The sequence below is a fragment of the Symphalangus syndactylus genome, chromosome 22, assembly GCF_028878055.3.
Source record: "Symphalangus syndactylus isolate Jambi chromosome 22, NHGRI_mSymSyn1-v2.1_pri, whole genome shotgun sequence".
In the NCBI taxonomy this organism is placed as follows: domain Eukaryota; kingdom Metazoa; phylum Chordata; class Mammalia; order Primates; family Hylobatidae; genus Symphalangus; species Symphalangus syndactylus.
This window is the reverse complement of record NC_072444.2, coordinates 50,915,222-50,927,277: the sequence shown is the minus strand read 5'-3', so window position 1 is coordinate 50,927,277 and position 12,056 is coordinate 50,915,222. Positions and strand designations below refer to the sequence as shown.

Here is a 12,056-nt window from a genome sequence, read left to right as displayed (position 1 = left end):
CCACATTTTGTTCAGAAATAACCACAGATGAGTATATACTGTTCATTGTTCAGATTTTTCCCTGCTGCTTCCTCCCCCCGATTTTTTTTAGTTCCTTTCAGTTATTTCTTTAGGATTAATAATTTTAAAATTTTGGAAGACAGGGACTATATTTAGATTGGTATATGGGGTCATATTCAGTGTATATCAGTATATTCTTTTGTTTTTTTTGAGACAGGGTCTCACTCTTGTCCCCAGGCTAGAGGGCAGTTGCATGATTGTAGCTCTCTGAAGCCTTGAACTACTGGGCTCAAACGATCTTCCCACCTGAGTAGCTGGGTCTACAGGCCATCATGCCTGGCTAATTTTTGTACTTTCTTTTTTTTTAGAGACGAGGTCTTGCTATGTTGCCTAGGCTGGCCTGAAACGATCTTCCACCTCAGCCCCCCAAAGTACTGTGATTATAAGCATGAACCACCACACCCAGCCTTAGTAATATTCTTAATAGATGCCAGTTAATTGTCTTTTAACGATTGCTAAATTTTTTCATTTATTCACTATAAGGTCAGAGGTATTTCTTTATGGAAGTCTAGAAAGCAGTTTTCAAAGGTTAAGCACTGAAGTGTGAATACATTAAGAGAAAGATATGTAATTAAAAATATACTACCAACAATAAATATGAGATATATGTGTATGACTAATATGCTATATTTACTTTTGGAGACTTGTCTGAATATTACAAATTTTTGTAAGAAATTCCTAAGAAAGAATCTTTTTAATCTTAGCAATTTTCATTAATGAAATGGTTTTTGGAGGATTTAGCAGGAAATACATATAACTTTTGAAACTTATGTTTATAGCTGAACTTGGTGACTATGATCTTGCTGAGCATAGTCCTGAACTTGTCTCTGAGTTCAGATTCGTGCCTATTCAGACTGAAGAGATGGAACTGGCTATTTTTGAGAAATGGAAGGAATACAGGTATCTGGCATTTGACCATACTTTCTTTAAAATCACCACAACAGTTATTTCATATTCATTTTCTTCTGTTTCTATCCTTGGTATAGAATTTATTTTATATTTATTGTTACTTTAAAAATCATTGTTTTAAATTTCAGAGGTCAAACACCAGCACAGGCTGAAACCAATTATCTGAATAAAGCCAAATGGCTAGAAATGTATGGGGTTGATATGCATGTGGTCAAGGTAAGCATTGTGTTGTGATGCTTTTTTAAAAATTTATTCTTTGGAGGTTCACAGTGACTGTGGAATTTTTCAGTATGAGGGAGGGCATGGAGTTTGCATAAGCTAGCACTGGGTACTTTGGATGTATGGTTAAAAAGTTTGAGATTAAATACCGAATGACTAGAATCTCACAGCAAGGTTCATTATAAGAAAGAAGAGAAGCAACCAACATCCCTAACAAGGTACTTGGTCCTTTTAAGCTGTTATTTTTTTTTTTCTTTTTGTATACAATATATGTGGGTTTTTCCCCTCATATTTTATTTTTTAATTTTATTTATTTTTATTATTATTATACTTTAAGTTTTAGGGTACATGTGGACAACGTGCAGGTTTGTTACATATGTATCCATGTGCCATGTTGGTGTGCTGCACCCATTAACTCGTCATTTAGCATTAGGTATATCTCCCAATGCTATCCCTCCCCTCTCCCCCCATCCCACAGCAGTCCCCGGAGTGTGATGTTCCACTTCCTGTGTCCATGTGTTCTCATTGTTCAATTCCCACCTATGAGTGAGAACATGCGGTGTTTGGTTTTTTTATTTTTTTTACTATAAAAAATTGTTTTAAGCTTTCGAGCCATTTGTTATCCTTTTTACTTCCTATTATATGACTTACACTGAGTAGGCTCTGTTAAAATAATTCAGGAGGCAAAGTTGAAGATTTATAGCTTAAAGACTTTGATAAACTTAAGAACAGCTTTGTAGTGATTTAAGTTATTTCTAGTTTAACTAGTAACATTTTTCCAGAAAAGCGGTTGTATTAGTTCATTCCCACACTGCTATAAAGACATAAATTTATAAAGAGGTTCAATTGGCTCATGGTTTTACAGGCTGTACAGGCTTTTGCCTCTCAGGAGGCCTCAGGAAACTTATAATCATGGGGCAACGTGAAAGGCAAACAGGCACATCTTTACATGGCTGGCAGGAGGGAGAGAGAGCAAAGAGGGAGGTGCTACACACTTTCAGACAACCAGATCTCTTGAGAACTCATTCACTATCATGAGAACAGCAAGGGGGAAGTCCGTCTCCATGATTCAGTCACCTCCCACCAGGCCCCTCCTCCAATACTGGGGATTACAATTTGACACAAGATTTGGGTATAGACACAGAGCCAAACCATATCAGCAGTCTTTTCCAAAATACATGATTTAAGTGGTAAGTACAATATGGGAAGAATGTGGAAACAGCTTTCTTTGTAGTGGGAGTGTAACTACCCACTTTCAATGAAGATACACTTTAAAACTCTAGTGTTTCAATGACTAGAAATAAAAATATATGCATAAATTTTTCCGAGAATGTTATTATGGATACTCTTAATTGTTGAAAACATCTCATATATTAGCCTGTATATAATTAATACAATTCAATACAAAAATAAAATTTAAAAGTTGTGTCAATGTGAAACCTGTTTTTTACAAATAAAGCTAACACATTTTTCTCCCCTTAAATTAGGCTAGAGATGGGAATGACTATAGTTTGGGACTAACACCAACAGGAGTCCTTGTTTTTGAAGGAGATACCAAAATTGGCTTATTTTTTTGGTAAGCAAGAGTTATTGTCAAAGATACTTACTGTTGTTTTGGTTTTTAATGATTAAATAAAGTTAACACATAAACAAGTTTGGAAATCAAATAGTTTTGAAAAACTTGTCAATGAAAGCAATTGTCTTTTGTCACACTATTACGCATCATTATTCCTACTCTCCAGAGGTAATTATTAAAACTCTTCTAGCTGTATTTCCCATTAGTTTCAAAGTATAGCACAATCTCTATCTTGATATAAATATTTGTATTTTTATGTGTATCAGATGTTCACATGGGCACTTCCTCCCTCCATGTAGTCATGTCATTGCTTTTAATATTTATTATTCCACAATCCCTTTACTCCCTATTGTGTAAGAGGAAGATACTAATATTTTTATCCCTTCTCTAAGCTGTGCTCCTTATACTGTTCCAGCTTTTATTGTTCATACTTTTAAATTACATTTATGTTTTACTTTTACATCAAGGATAGATTTTACTTGGATTTCTTGGCCATAACTGAGTCCATCAGATTTTGTCTGGTATTCTAAAAGCTGACAATCAGGGTAGTGTTTACAATAAGATGTCTCTATCAGAATAGTACAGAGCTTAGGTGTTTACTTTTGTATACTAGACAGGGACTGTTAGCGCAAAGACCTCTGGCATCAAACTCAAATTCTGACACATCCAGTTACTTTAAACATAGCCTGCCTGCTATGTATAGTTTTAGCCATTTCTGCTTTATATATCCCATGAAACTGTACCCTAACATCTACTGGCCATAGATAAGGCAAGCTCTGTAGATTAAAGGACCCCAAAACCGCTGCTGCCTTTCTGAGTTCTCTGACTCAGATCCCTCACACTTAACTGCTGAATGCCGTCCCCTAGGCTCTTAAGCTCCCTCTCAGACTCCCCTCTTTACTGAGAGTTTCCTTTCCCTCCTCCCCATCTGGTGGTAGCCTTGCAGCTGCTGTCTCTGGAAGGTCACCTGCTATGAAGGACCACCCTTATCAGGCAACCCTTTCCAAACACTGCTCAATAAAGCCTGTTATGCAGTACATTTTCTTGATCAGCTCTGAAGTCCTGGAACTCACAACTGGTATTACATTTCCTTTCTTTTTAGCTTTTTGTTTTTGTTCTAGAGTTCTTGGCTTCCCCATCTCACATACCCCACACATCCCTTTAAATTACCTGCCTTTTCTTCTCCTCAAGCTTTTTTAAGTTATCAAGGGTTACATTAAATAGTTCTGTTCCCCGTGGAACTGTTTGTTGCACAGGTTACTTTCCAGCTTTTATCTTGAGACTTCCCTTTCCCGTGTTCTCAGTTAGAGTCCTGTGTGGTCCTCCCATGGTTTCCTTTTTCTTTGTCCTCCCTGCCCCCGCCAACTGCCTAAGTAAAGAAAGTAACTGCCTAAGAAAAGTAATTTGTTTGAATCCTTAAATGCCTTAAAATGATCTTTTTGTCTTTTATTCTTTCTTGATAACTAGGCCAAGGATAGAATTGTAGGTTGAAAATTATTTCCCTAAAAAAATTGAAGGTAGTGTTTCTTTCTTTTTTTTTTTATTCTTTAAGTTCTAGGGTACATGTGCAAAGCATGCAGGTTTGTTACATATGTATACATGTGCCAAGTTGGTGTGCTGCACCCATTAACTCGTCATTTACATTAGGTATATCTCCTAATGCTGTCCCTCCCCCCCTGCCCCCACCCCACGACAGGCCCCAGTGTGTGATGTTCCGCTTCCTGTGTCCAAGTGTTCTCATTGTTCAGTTCCCACCTATGAGTGAGAACATGCATTGTTTGGTTTTCTGTCCTTGCGATAGTTTGCTGAGAATGATGGTTTCCAGCTTCATCCATGTCCCTACAAAGGATATGAACTCATCCTTTTTTGTGGCTGCATAGTATTCCATGGTGTATATGTGCCACATTTTCTTAATCCAGTCTGTCATTGATGGACATTTGGGTTGGTTCCAAGTCTTTGCTATTGTGAATAGTGCCGCAGTAAACATATGTGTGCATGTGTCTTTATAGCAGCATGATTTATAATCCTTTGGGTATATACCCAGTAATGGGTTGGCTGGGTCAAATGGTATTTCTAATTCTAGATCCTTGAGGAATCGCCACACTGTCTTCCATAATGGTTGCACTAGTTTACAGTCCCACCAACAGTGTAAAAGTGTTCCTATTTCTCCACATCCTCTCCAGCACCTGTTGTTTCCTGACTTTTTAATGATGGCCATTCTAACTGGTGTGAGATGTATCTCATTATGGTTTTGATTTGCATTTCTCTGATGGCCAGTGATGATCAGCATTTTTCATGTGTCTGTTGGCTGCATAAATGTCTTCTTTTGAGAAGTATCTGTTCATATCCTACGCCCACTTTGATGGGGTTGTTTGTTTTTTTCTTGTAAATTTGTTTGAGTTCTTTGTAGATTCTGTATATTAGCCCTTTGTCAGATGGGTAGATTGCAAAAATTTTCTCCCATTCTGTAGGTTGCCTGTTCACTCTGATGGTAGTTTCTTTTGCTGTGCAGAAGCTCTTTAGTTTAATTAGGTCCCATTTGTCAATTTTGGCTTTTGTTGCCATTGCTTTTGGTGTTTTAGACATGAAGTCTTTGCCCATGCCTATGTCCTGAATGGTATAGCCTAGGTTTTCTTCTAGAGTTTTTATGGTTTTAGGTCTAACATTGAAGTCTTTAATCCATCTTGAATTAATTTTTGTATAAGATGTAAGGAAGGGATCCAGTTTCAGCTTTCTACATAGGGCTAGCCAGTTTTCCCAGCACCATTTATTAAATAGGGAATCCTTTCCCCATTTCTTGTTTTTGTCAGGTTTGTCAAAGATCAGATGGTTGTAGATATGTGGTATTATTTCTGAAGGCTCTGTTCTGTTCCGTTGGTCTGTATCTCTGTTTTGATACCACTACCATGCTGTTTTGGTTACTGTAGCCTTGTAGTATAGTTTGAAGTCAGGTAGTGTGATGCCTCCAGCTTTGTTCTTTTGGCTTAGGATTGTCTTGGCTATATGGGCTCTTTTTTGGTTCCATATGAGCTTTAAAGTAGTTTTTTCCAATTCTGTGAAGAAAGTCATTGGTAGCTTGATGGGGATGGCATTGAATCTATAAATTACCTTGGGCAGTATGGCCATTTTCACGATACTGATTCTTCCTATCCATGAGCATGGAATGTTCCTCCATTTGTTTGTGTCCTCTTTTATTTTGTTGAGCAGTGGTTTGTAGTTCTCCATGAAGAGGTCCTTCACATCCCTTGTAAGTTGGATTCCTAGGTATTTTATTCTCTTTGAAGCAATTGTGAATGGGAGTTCTCTCATGATTTGCCTCTCTGTTTGTCTGTGATTGGTGTATAAGAATGCTTGTGATTTTTGCACATTGATTTTGTATCCTGAGACTTTGCTGAAGTTGCTTATCAGCTTAAGGAGATTTTGGGCTGAGATGATGGGGTTTTCTGAATATACAATCATGTCATGTGCAAACAGGGACAATTTGACTTCCTCTTTTCCTAATTGAATACCCTTTATTTCCTTCTCCTACCTGATTGCCCTGGCCAGAACTTCCAACACTATGTTGAATAAGAGTGGTGAGAGATGGCATCCCTGTCTTGTGCCAGTTTTCAAAGGTAATGCTTCCAGTTTTTGCCCATTCAGTATGATATTGGCTGTGGGTTTGTCATAAATAGCTCTTAATATTTTGAGATATGTCCCATCAATACCTAAATTATTGGGAGTTTTTAGCATGAAGGGCTGTTGAATTTTATCAAAGGCCTTTTCTGCATCTATTGAGATAATCATGTGGTTTTTGTCATTGGTTCTGTTTATATGATAGATTACGTTTATTGATTGGCATATGTTGAACCAGCCTTGCGTCCCAGGGATGAAGCCCACTTGATCTTGGGGGATAAGCTTTTTGATGTGCTCCTGGATTTGGTTTGCAAGTATTTTATTGAGGATTTTTGCATCGATGTTCATCAGGGATATTGGTCTAAAATTCTCTTTTTTTGTTGTGTCTCTGCCAGGCTTTGGTATCAGGATGATGCTGGCCTCATAAAATGAGTTAGGGAGGATTCCCTCGTTCCATCGATTAGAATAGTTTCAGAAGGAATGGTACCAGCTCCTCCTTGTACCTCTGGTAGAATTTGGCTATGAATCCGTCTGGTCCTGGACTTTTTTTGGTTGGTAGGCTATTAATTATTGCCTCAGTTTTAGAGCCTGTTATTGGTCTATTCAGGGATTCAGCTTCTTCCTGGTTTAGTCTTCGGAGGGTGTATGTGTCCAGGAGTTTATCCATTTCTTCTAGATTTTTTGTTTATTTGCATAGAGGTGTTTATAGTATTCTCTGATGGTAGTTTGTATTTCTTTGGGATCGGTGGTGATATCCCCTTCATCATTTTTTGTTGCGTCTATTTGATTCTTCTCTCATGTCTTCTTTATTAGTCTTGCTAGCGGTCTATCAATTTTGTTGATCTTTTCAAAAAACAACCAGCTCCTGGATTCATTGATTATTTGAAGGGTTTTTTGTGTGTCTGTCTCCTTCAGTTCTGCTCTGATCTTAGTTATTTCTTGCCTTCTGCTAGCTTCTCAGTGTGTTTCCTCTTGCTTCTCTAGTTCTTTTAATTGTGATGTTAGGGTGTCAGTTTTAGATCTTTCCTACTTTCTCTCGTTGGCATTTAGTGCTATAAATCTCCCTCTACACACTGCTTTAAATGTGTCCCAGAGATTGTGGAATGTTGTGTCTTTGTTCTCATTGGTTTCAAAGAACATCTTTATTTCTGCCTTCATTTCATTATGTACCCAGTAGTCATTCAGGAGCAGGTTGTTCATTTTTCATGTAGTTGAGTGGTTTTGAGTGAGTTTCTTAATCCTGAGTTCCGTTTGATTGCACTGTGGTCTGAGAGACAGTTTGTTACAATTTCTGTTCTTTTACATTTGCTGAGGAGTGTTTTACTTCCAACTATGTGGTCAATTTTGGAATAAGTGTGATGTGGTGCTGATAAGAATGTATATTCTGTTGATTTAGGGTGGAGAGTTCTGTAGATGTCTATTAGTTCCATTTGATGCAGAGCTGAGTTCAATTCCTGGATATCCTTGTTAACTTTCTGTCTCGTTGATCTGTCTAGTGTTGACATTGGGGTGTTAAAGTCTCCCATTATTATTTTGTGGGAGTCTAAGTCTCTTTGTAGGTCTCTCAGGACTTGCTTTATGAATCTGGGTGCTCCTGTATTGGGTGCATATATATTTAGTATAGTTAGCTCTTCTTGTTCAATTGATCTCTTTACCATTATGTAATGGCCTTCTTTGTCTCTTTTGATCTTTGTTGGTTTCAAGTGTGTTTTATCAGAGGCTAGGATTGCAACCCCTGCCTTTTTTTGTTTTCCATTTGCTTGGTAGATCTTCCTCCATCCCTTTATTTTGAGTCTATGTGTGTCTCTGCACATGAGATGGGTCTCCTGAATACAGCACACTGATGGGTCTTGACTCTTTATCCAATTTGCCAGTCTGTGTCTTTTAACTGGAGCATTTAGCCGATTTACATTTAAGGTTAATATTGTTATGTGTGAATTTGATCCTGTCATTGTGATGTTAGCTGGTTATTTTGCTCATTAGTTGATGCAGTTTCTTCCTAGCCTCGATGGTCTTTACAATTTGGCATGTTTTTGCCGTGGCTGGTACCGGTTGTTCCTTTCCATGTTTAGTGCTTCCTTCAGGAGCTCTTGTAAAGCATGCCTGGTGGTGACACAATCTCTCAGCATTTGCTTGTCTGTAAAGTATTTTATTTCTCCTTCACTTATGAAGCTTAGTTTGATTGGATATGAAATTCTGGGTTGAAAATTCTTTTCTCTAAGAATGTTGACTATTGGCCGCCAGTCTCTTCTGGCTTGTAGAGTTTCTGCTGAGAGATCCGCTGTTAGTCTGATGGGCTTCCCTTTGTGGGTAACCTGACCTTTCTCTCTGGCTGCCCTTAACATTTTTTCCTTCATTTCAACTTTGGTGAATCTGACAATTATGTGTCTTCGAGTTGCTCTTCTTGAGGAGTATCTTTGTGGCATTCTCTGTATTTCCTGAATTTGAATGTTGGCCTGCCTCGCTAGGTTGGGGAAGTTCTCCTGGATAATACCCTGCAGAGTGTTTTCCAACTTGGTTCCATTCTCCCCTTCACTTTCAGGTACACACCAATCAGATGTAGATTTGGTCTCTTTACATAGTCCCATATTGCTTGGAGGCTTTGTTCATTTCTTTTTACTCTTTTTTTCTCTAAACTTCTCTTCTCGCTTCATTTCATTCATTTGATCTTCAGTCACTGATACCCTTTCTTCCAGTTGATTGAATCGGCTACTGAAGCTTGTGCATGTGTCACATAGTTCTCGTGCCATGGTTTTCATCTCCATCAGGTCATTTAAGGACTTCTCTACACTGGTTATTCTAGTTAGCCATTCGTCTAATCTTTTTTCAAGGTTTTTAGCTTCTTTGCGATGGATTCGAACTTCTTTAGCTCGGAGAAGTTTGATCATCTGAAGCCTTCTTCTCTCAACTCGTCAAAGTGATTCTCCATCCAGCTTTGATCCATTGCTGGTGAGGAGCTTGTCCTTTGGAGGGGGAGAGGCGCTCTGATTTGTAGAATTTTCAGCTTTTCTGCTCTGTTTTTTCCCCATCTTTGTGGTTTTTATCTACCTTTGGTCTTTGATGATGGTGACGTACAGGTGGGGTTTTGGTATGGGTGTCCTTTCTGTTTGTTAGTTTTCCTTCCAACAGCTGCATGTCTGTTGGAGTTTGCTGGAGGTCCACTCCAGACCCTGTTTGCCTGGGTATCACCAGCGGAGGCTGCAGAACAGTGAATATTGCTGAAGAGCAAATGTTGCTGCCTGATTGTTCCTCTTGAAGCTTCATCTCAGAGGGGTACCCGGCCGTGTGAAATGTCATCCGGCCCCTACTGGAGGTGCCTCCCAGTTAGGCTACTCGGGGGTCAGGGACCCACTTGAGGAGGCAGTCTGTCCGTTCTCAGATCTCAAACTCCGTGCTGGGAGAACCACTGCTCTCGAAGGTAGTATTTCATTTAGTTTTGCATCTGGGTGTTCTTGCTAGGGACTCTGAGAGACTAGAGTTGAACACCTTTACAGTTGTACCTTGATGCGTGAAGAACCTCGGGCAATTATCTTCCAATTTCTTGGGTGTTAAATCCCCTCATACCTTCAGCTTGTCCTATGGGCAAATGGAAACTGCTTCCAGGCCTAAGAATGCTTTAGGCAGAGAGATAAAGAAAGCTCCTTTTCTACCTTTTTATAAAGTTGTCTTGAGAGTTAATTAATACTTGTGAAGCACTTAGAAGAATACTTAGGGCAGGCCAGGTGGCTCACTCCTGTAATCCCCACCAAGGCGAGGGCTCACCTGAGGTCAGGAGTTCAAGACCAGCCTGGCCAACATGGTGAAAACTTGTCTCTACTAAAAATACAAAGATTAGCCAGGCATAGCATGGTGGCACGCACCTGTAATCCCAGCTACTCTGGAGGCTGAGGCAGGAGAATTGCTTGAACCTGGGAGGTGGAGGTTGCAGTGAGCCGAGATCACGCCACTGCACTCCAGCCTTTGTGACAGAGCGAGATTCTGTTTCCTTTCCTTTTCCTGCTATTATTTATTCGTTATTGTTTTAGTAAAGCTCTTGTAAAGTTATGTTTTACATCTATTTTATATGTTATATTTAAAGCTTAGTCAATCGGAGTGTCACATTGTTTTGACATTCACAATTTATGGAAATACAGAGTTCAAATGTGTGGTAGGTGGTTTGGAATTTACAAGTAGGGAGATACAGTTGGAAAGCGGGCCATAAAGCGAGGTTAAAAAAATTAAGATGTATTTCCTCAAACCAAAATTCCTGTTGAAATCAGTTGAGTCCGGTTGCAGTGGCTCACATCTGTAATTCCAACACTTTGGGAGACCAGGGTATGAGGATCACTTGAGCCCAGGAATTTGAGACCAGCCTGGGCAACGTAGCGAGATGCTGTCTCTACAAAGAATACAAAAATTAGCCTGGTGTGGTGTGGGAGTAAGGCTGAGGCAGGAGGACTACTGGAGCCTGGAAGTTCACGGCTGCAGTGAGCTGTGAACACACTACTGCACTCCACCCTGTGCAGTGGAGGGAGAACCTATCTCAAACAAACGGAAAGAGTTGAAAACCATCATCAGTGTTTTTCTTTATGGCTTTTTTTTTTTAAGCTTTGTGGTTGTTCCTATGTCTAATTCCTGTGCTGCTGCTCTAACACTGGAACAATTTTCTCTAGACCTAAAAAATCTCTTACACCATAATCGAGACCTATCAAATACATAGATTTCTTTTTCCTTAACATTTTTAATATCTGATCTGTGCAGCCTCAATTTTGTCAGATGTTGCTTTTGAAACATGTACTGTGTTTTTCTTTTTCCTGTCTTTTAATGGGCATTGCAAGTTATATTTACCCTTCTGTCAATTTTAAATTCAGGAGTTAGATGGTTAAATGTATTTGAAATAAAAACAATTTTTTTCATATTTAGAGAACATTTGTTTGTAATTTGGCTTTTATTCTCTTATTATATTATAGGCCGAAGATAACCAGATTGGATTTTAAGAAGAATAAATTAACCTTGGTGGTTGTAGAAGATGATGATCAGGTAGGAATGAAATTATATTGTATTACTTGTTTAACAGTGACTGTATTATGTGGTAACTTATTTCTCTAAAAGAGGGACTGTACCTCATTGTTTTAAAGAGCCACAGAATGCAAACAGTATAATTAATGCTTTAAATAATTTCCTTACTTGGGTCATTCCATGCTAAAAATATGGTTTTCTGCCCATAGGATGAAAAATAATATAAAAATGTCTTCTTGTTTCTTCATTGATAATATATCTGAGGTGTATAAAAAATTACATTTAAGTGACCCAGCCAGTCACCCAGGCTGGAGTGCGGTGGCACTATCATAGCTCACTGTAACCGGGCTCAAGTGATCGTCCTGCTCACTCAGCCTCCTGAGTAGCTGGGACTGCAGGCACATGCCACCATGTCTGGCTAATTTTTTCATTTATTTGTAGAGACAGGGGATCTCAGTATGTTGCCAAGGTTGCTCTCAAACTCCTGGCCTTAAGTAATCCTCCCATCTTGGCTTCTCAACCTGTTGAGTTTACAGGAGTAAGCCACTGTGGCAGACCAACTTTATCTCTTTATTAACTGATCAAAAAGATCTACCTAATAATAATAAAGCCTTTTGAATTAAAGATTACCTTTGTATCAGTTACAGTGTGGTTCTTAATTGATACATGCATGGATGCA

At 38.8% G+C, this 12,056-nt stretch overlaps 1 protein-coding gene across 6 annotated transcripts in view; it reads left to right on the top strand.

Moving 5' to 3' along the window:
• EPB41L5 (erythrocyte membrane protein band 4.1 like 5) overlaps nucleotides 1-12,056 on the top strand; it is a 174,966-nt gene that overhangs the window by 61,220 nt on the left and 101,690 nt on the right. For all 6 annotated transcript variants that reach the window (XM_055261069.2, XM_055261067.2, XM_055261068.2 and 3 more), the window contains exons 8-11: nucleotides 840-960; nucleotides 1,098-1,185; nucleotides 2,676-2,764; nucleotides 11,329-11,398. In XM_055261069.2, coding sequence (XP_055117044.1) covers nucleotides 840-960; nucleotides 1,098-1,185; nucleotides 2,676-2,764; nucleotides 11,329-11,398 — 368 coding nt within the window. The remainder of the gene's footprint in view (nucleotides 1-839; nucleotides 961-1,097; nucleotides 1,186-2,675; nucleotides 2,765-11,328; nucleotides 11,399-12,056) is intronic.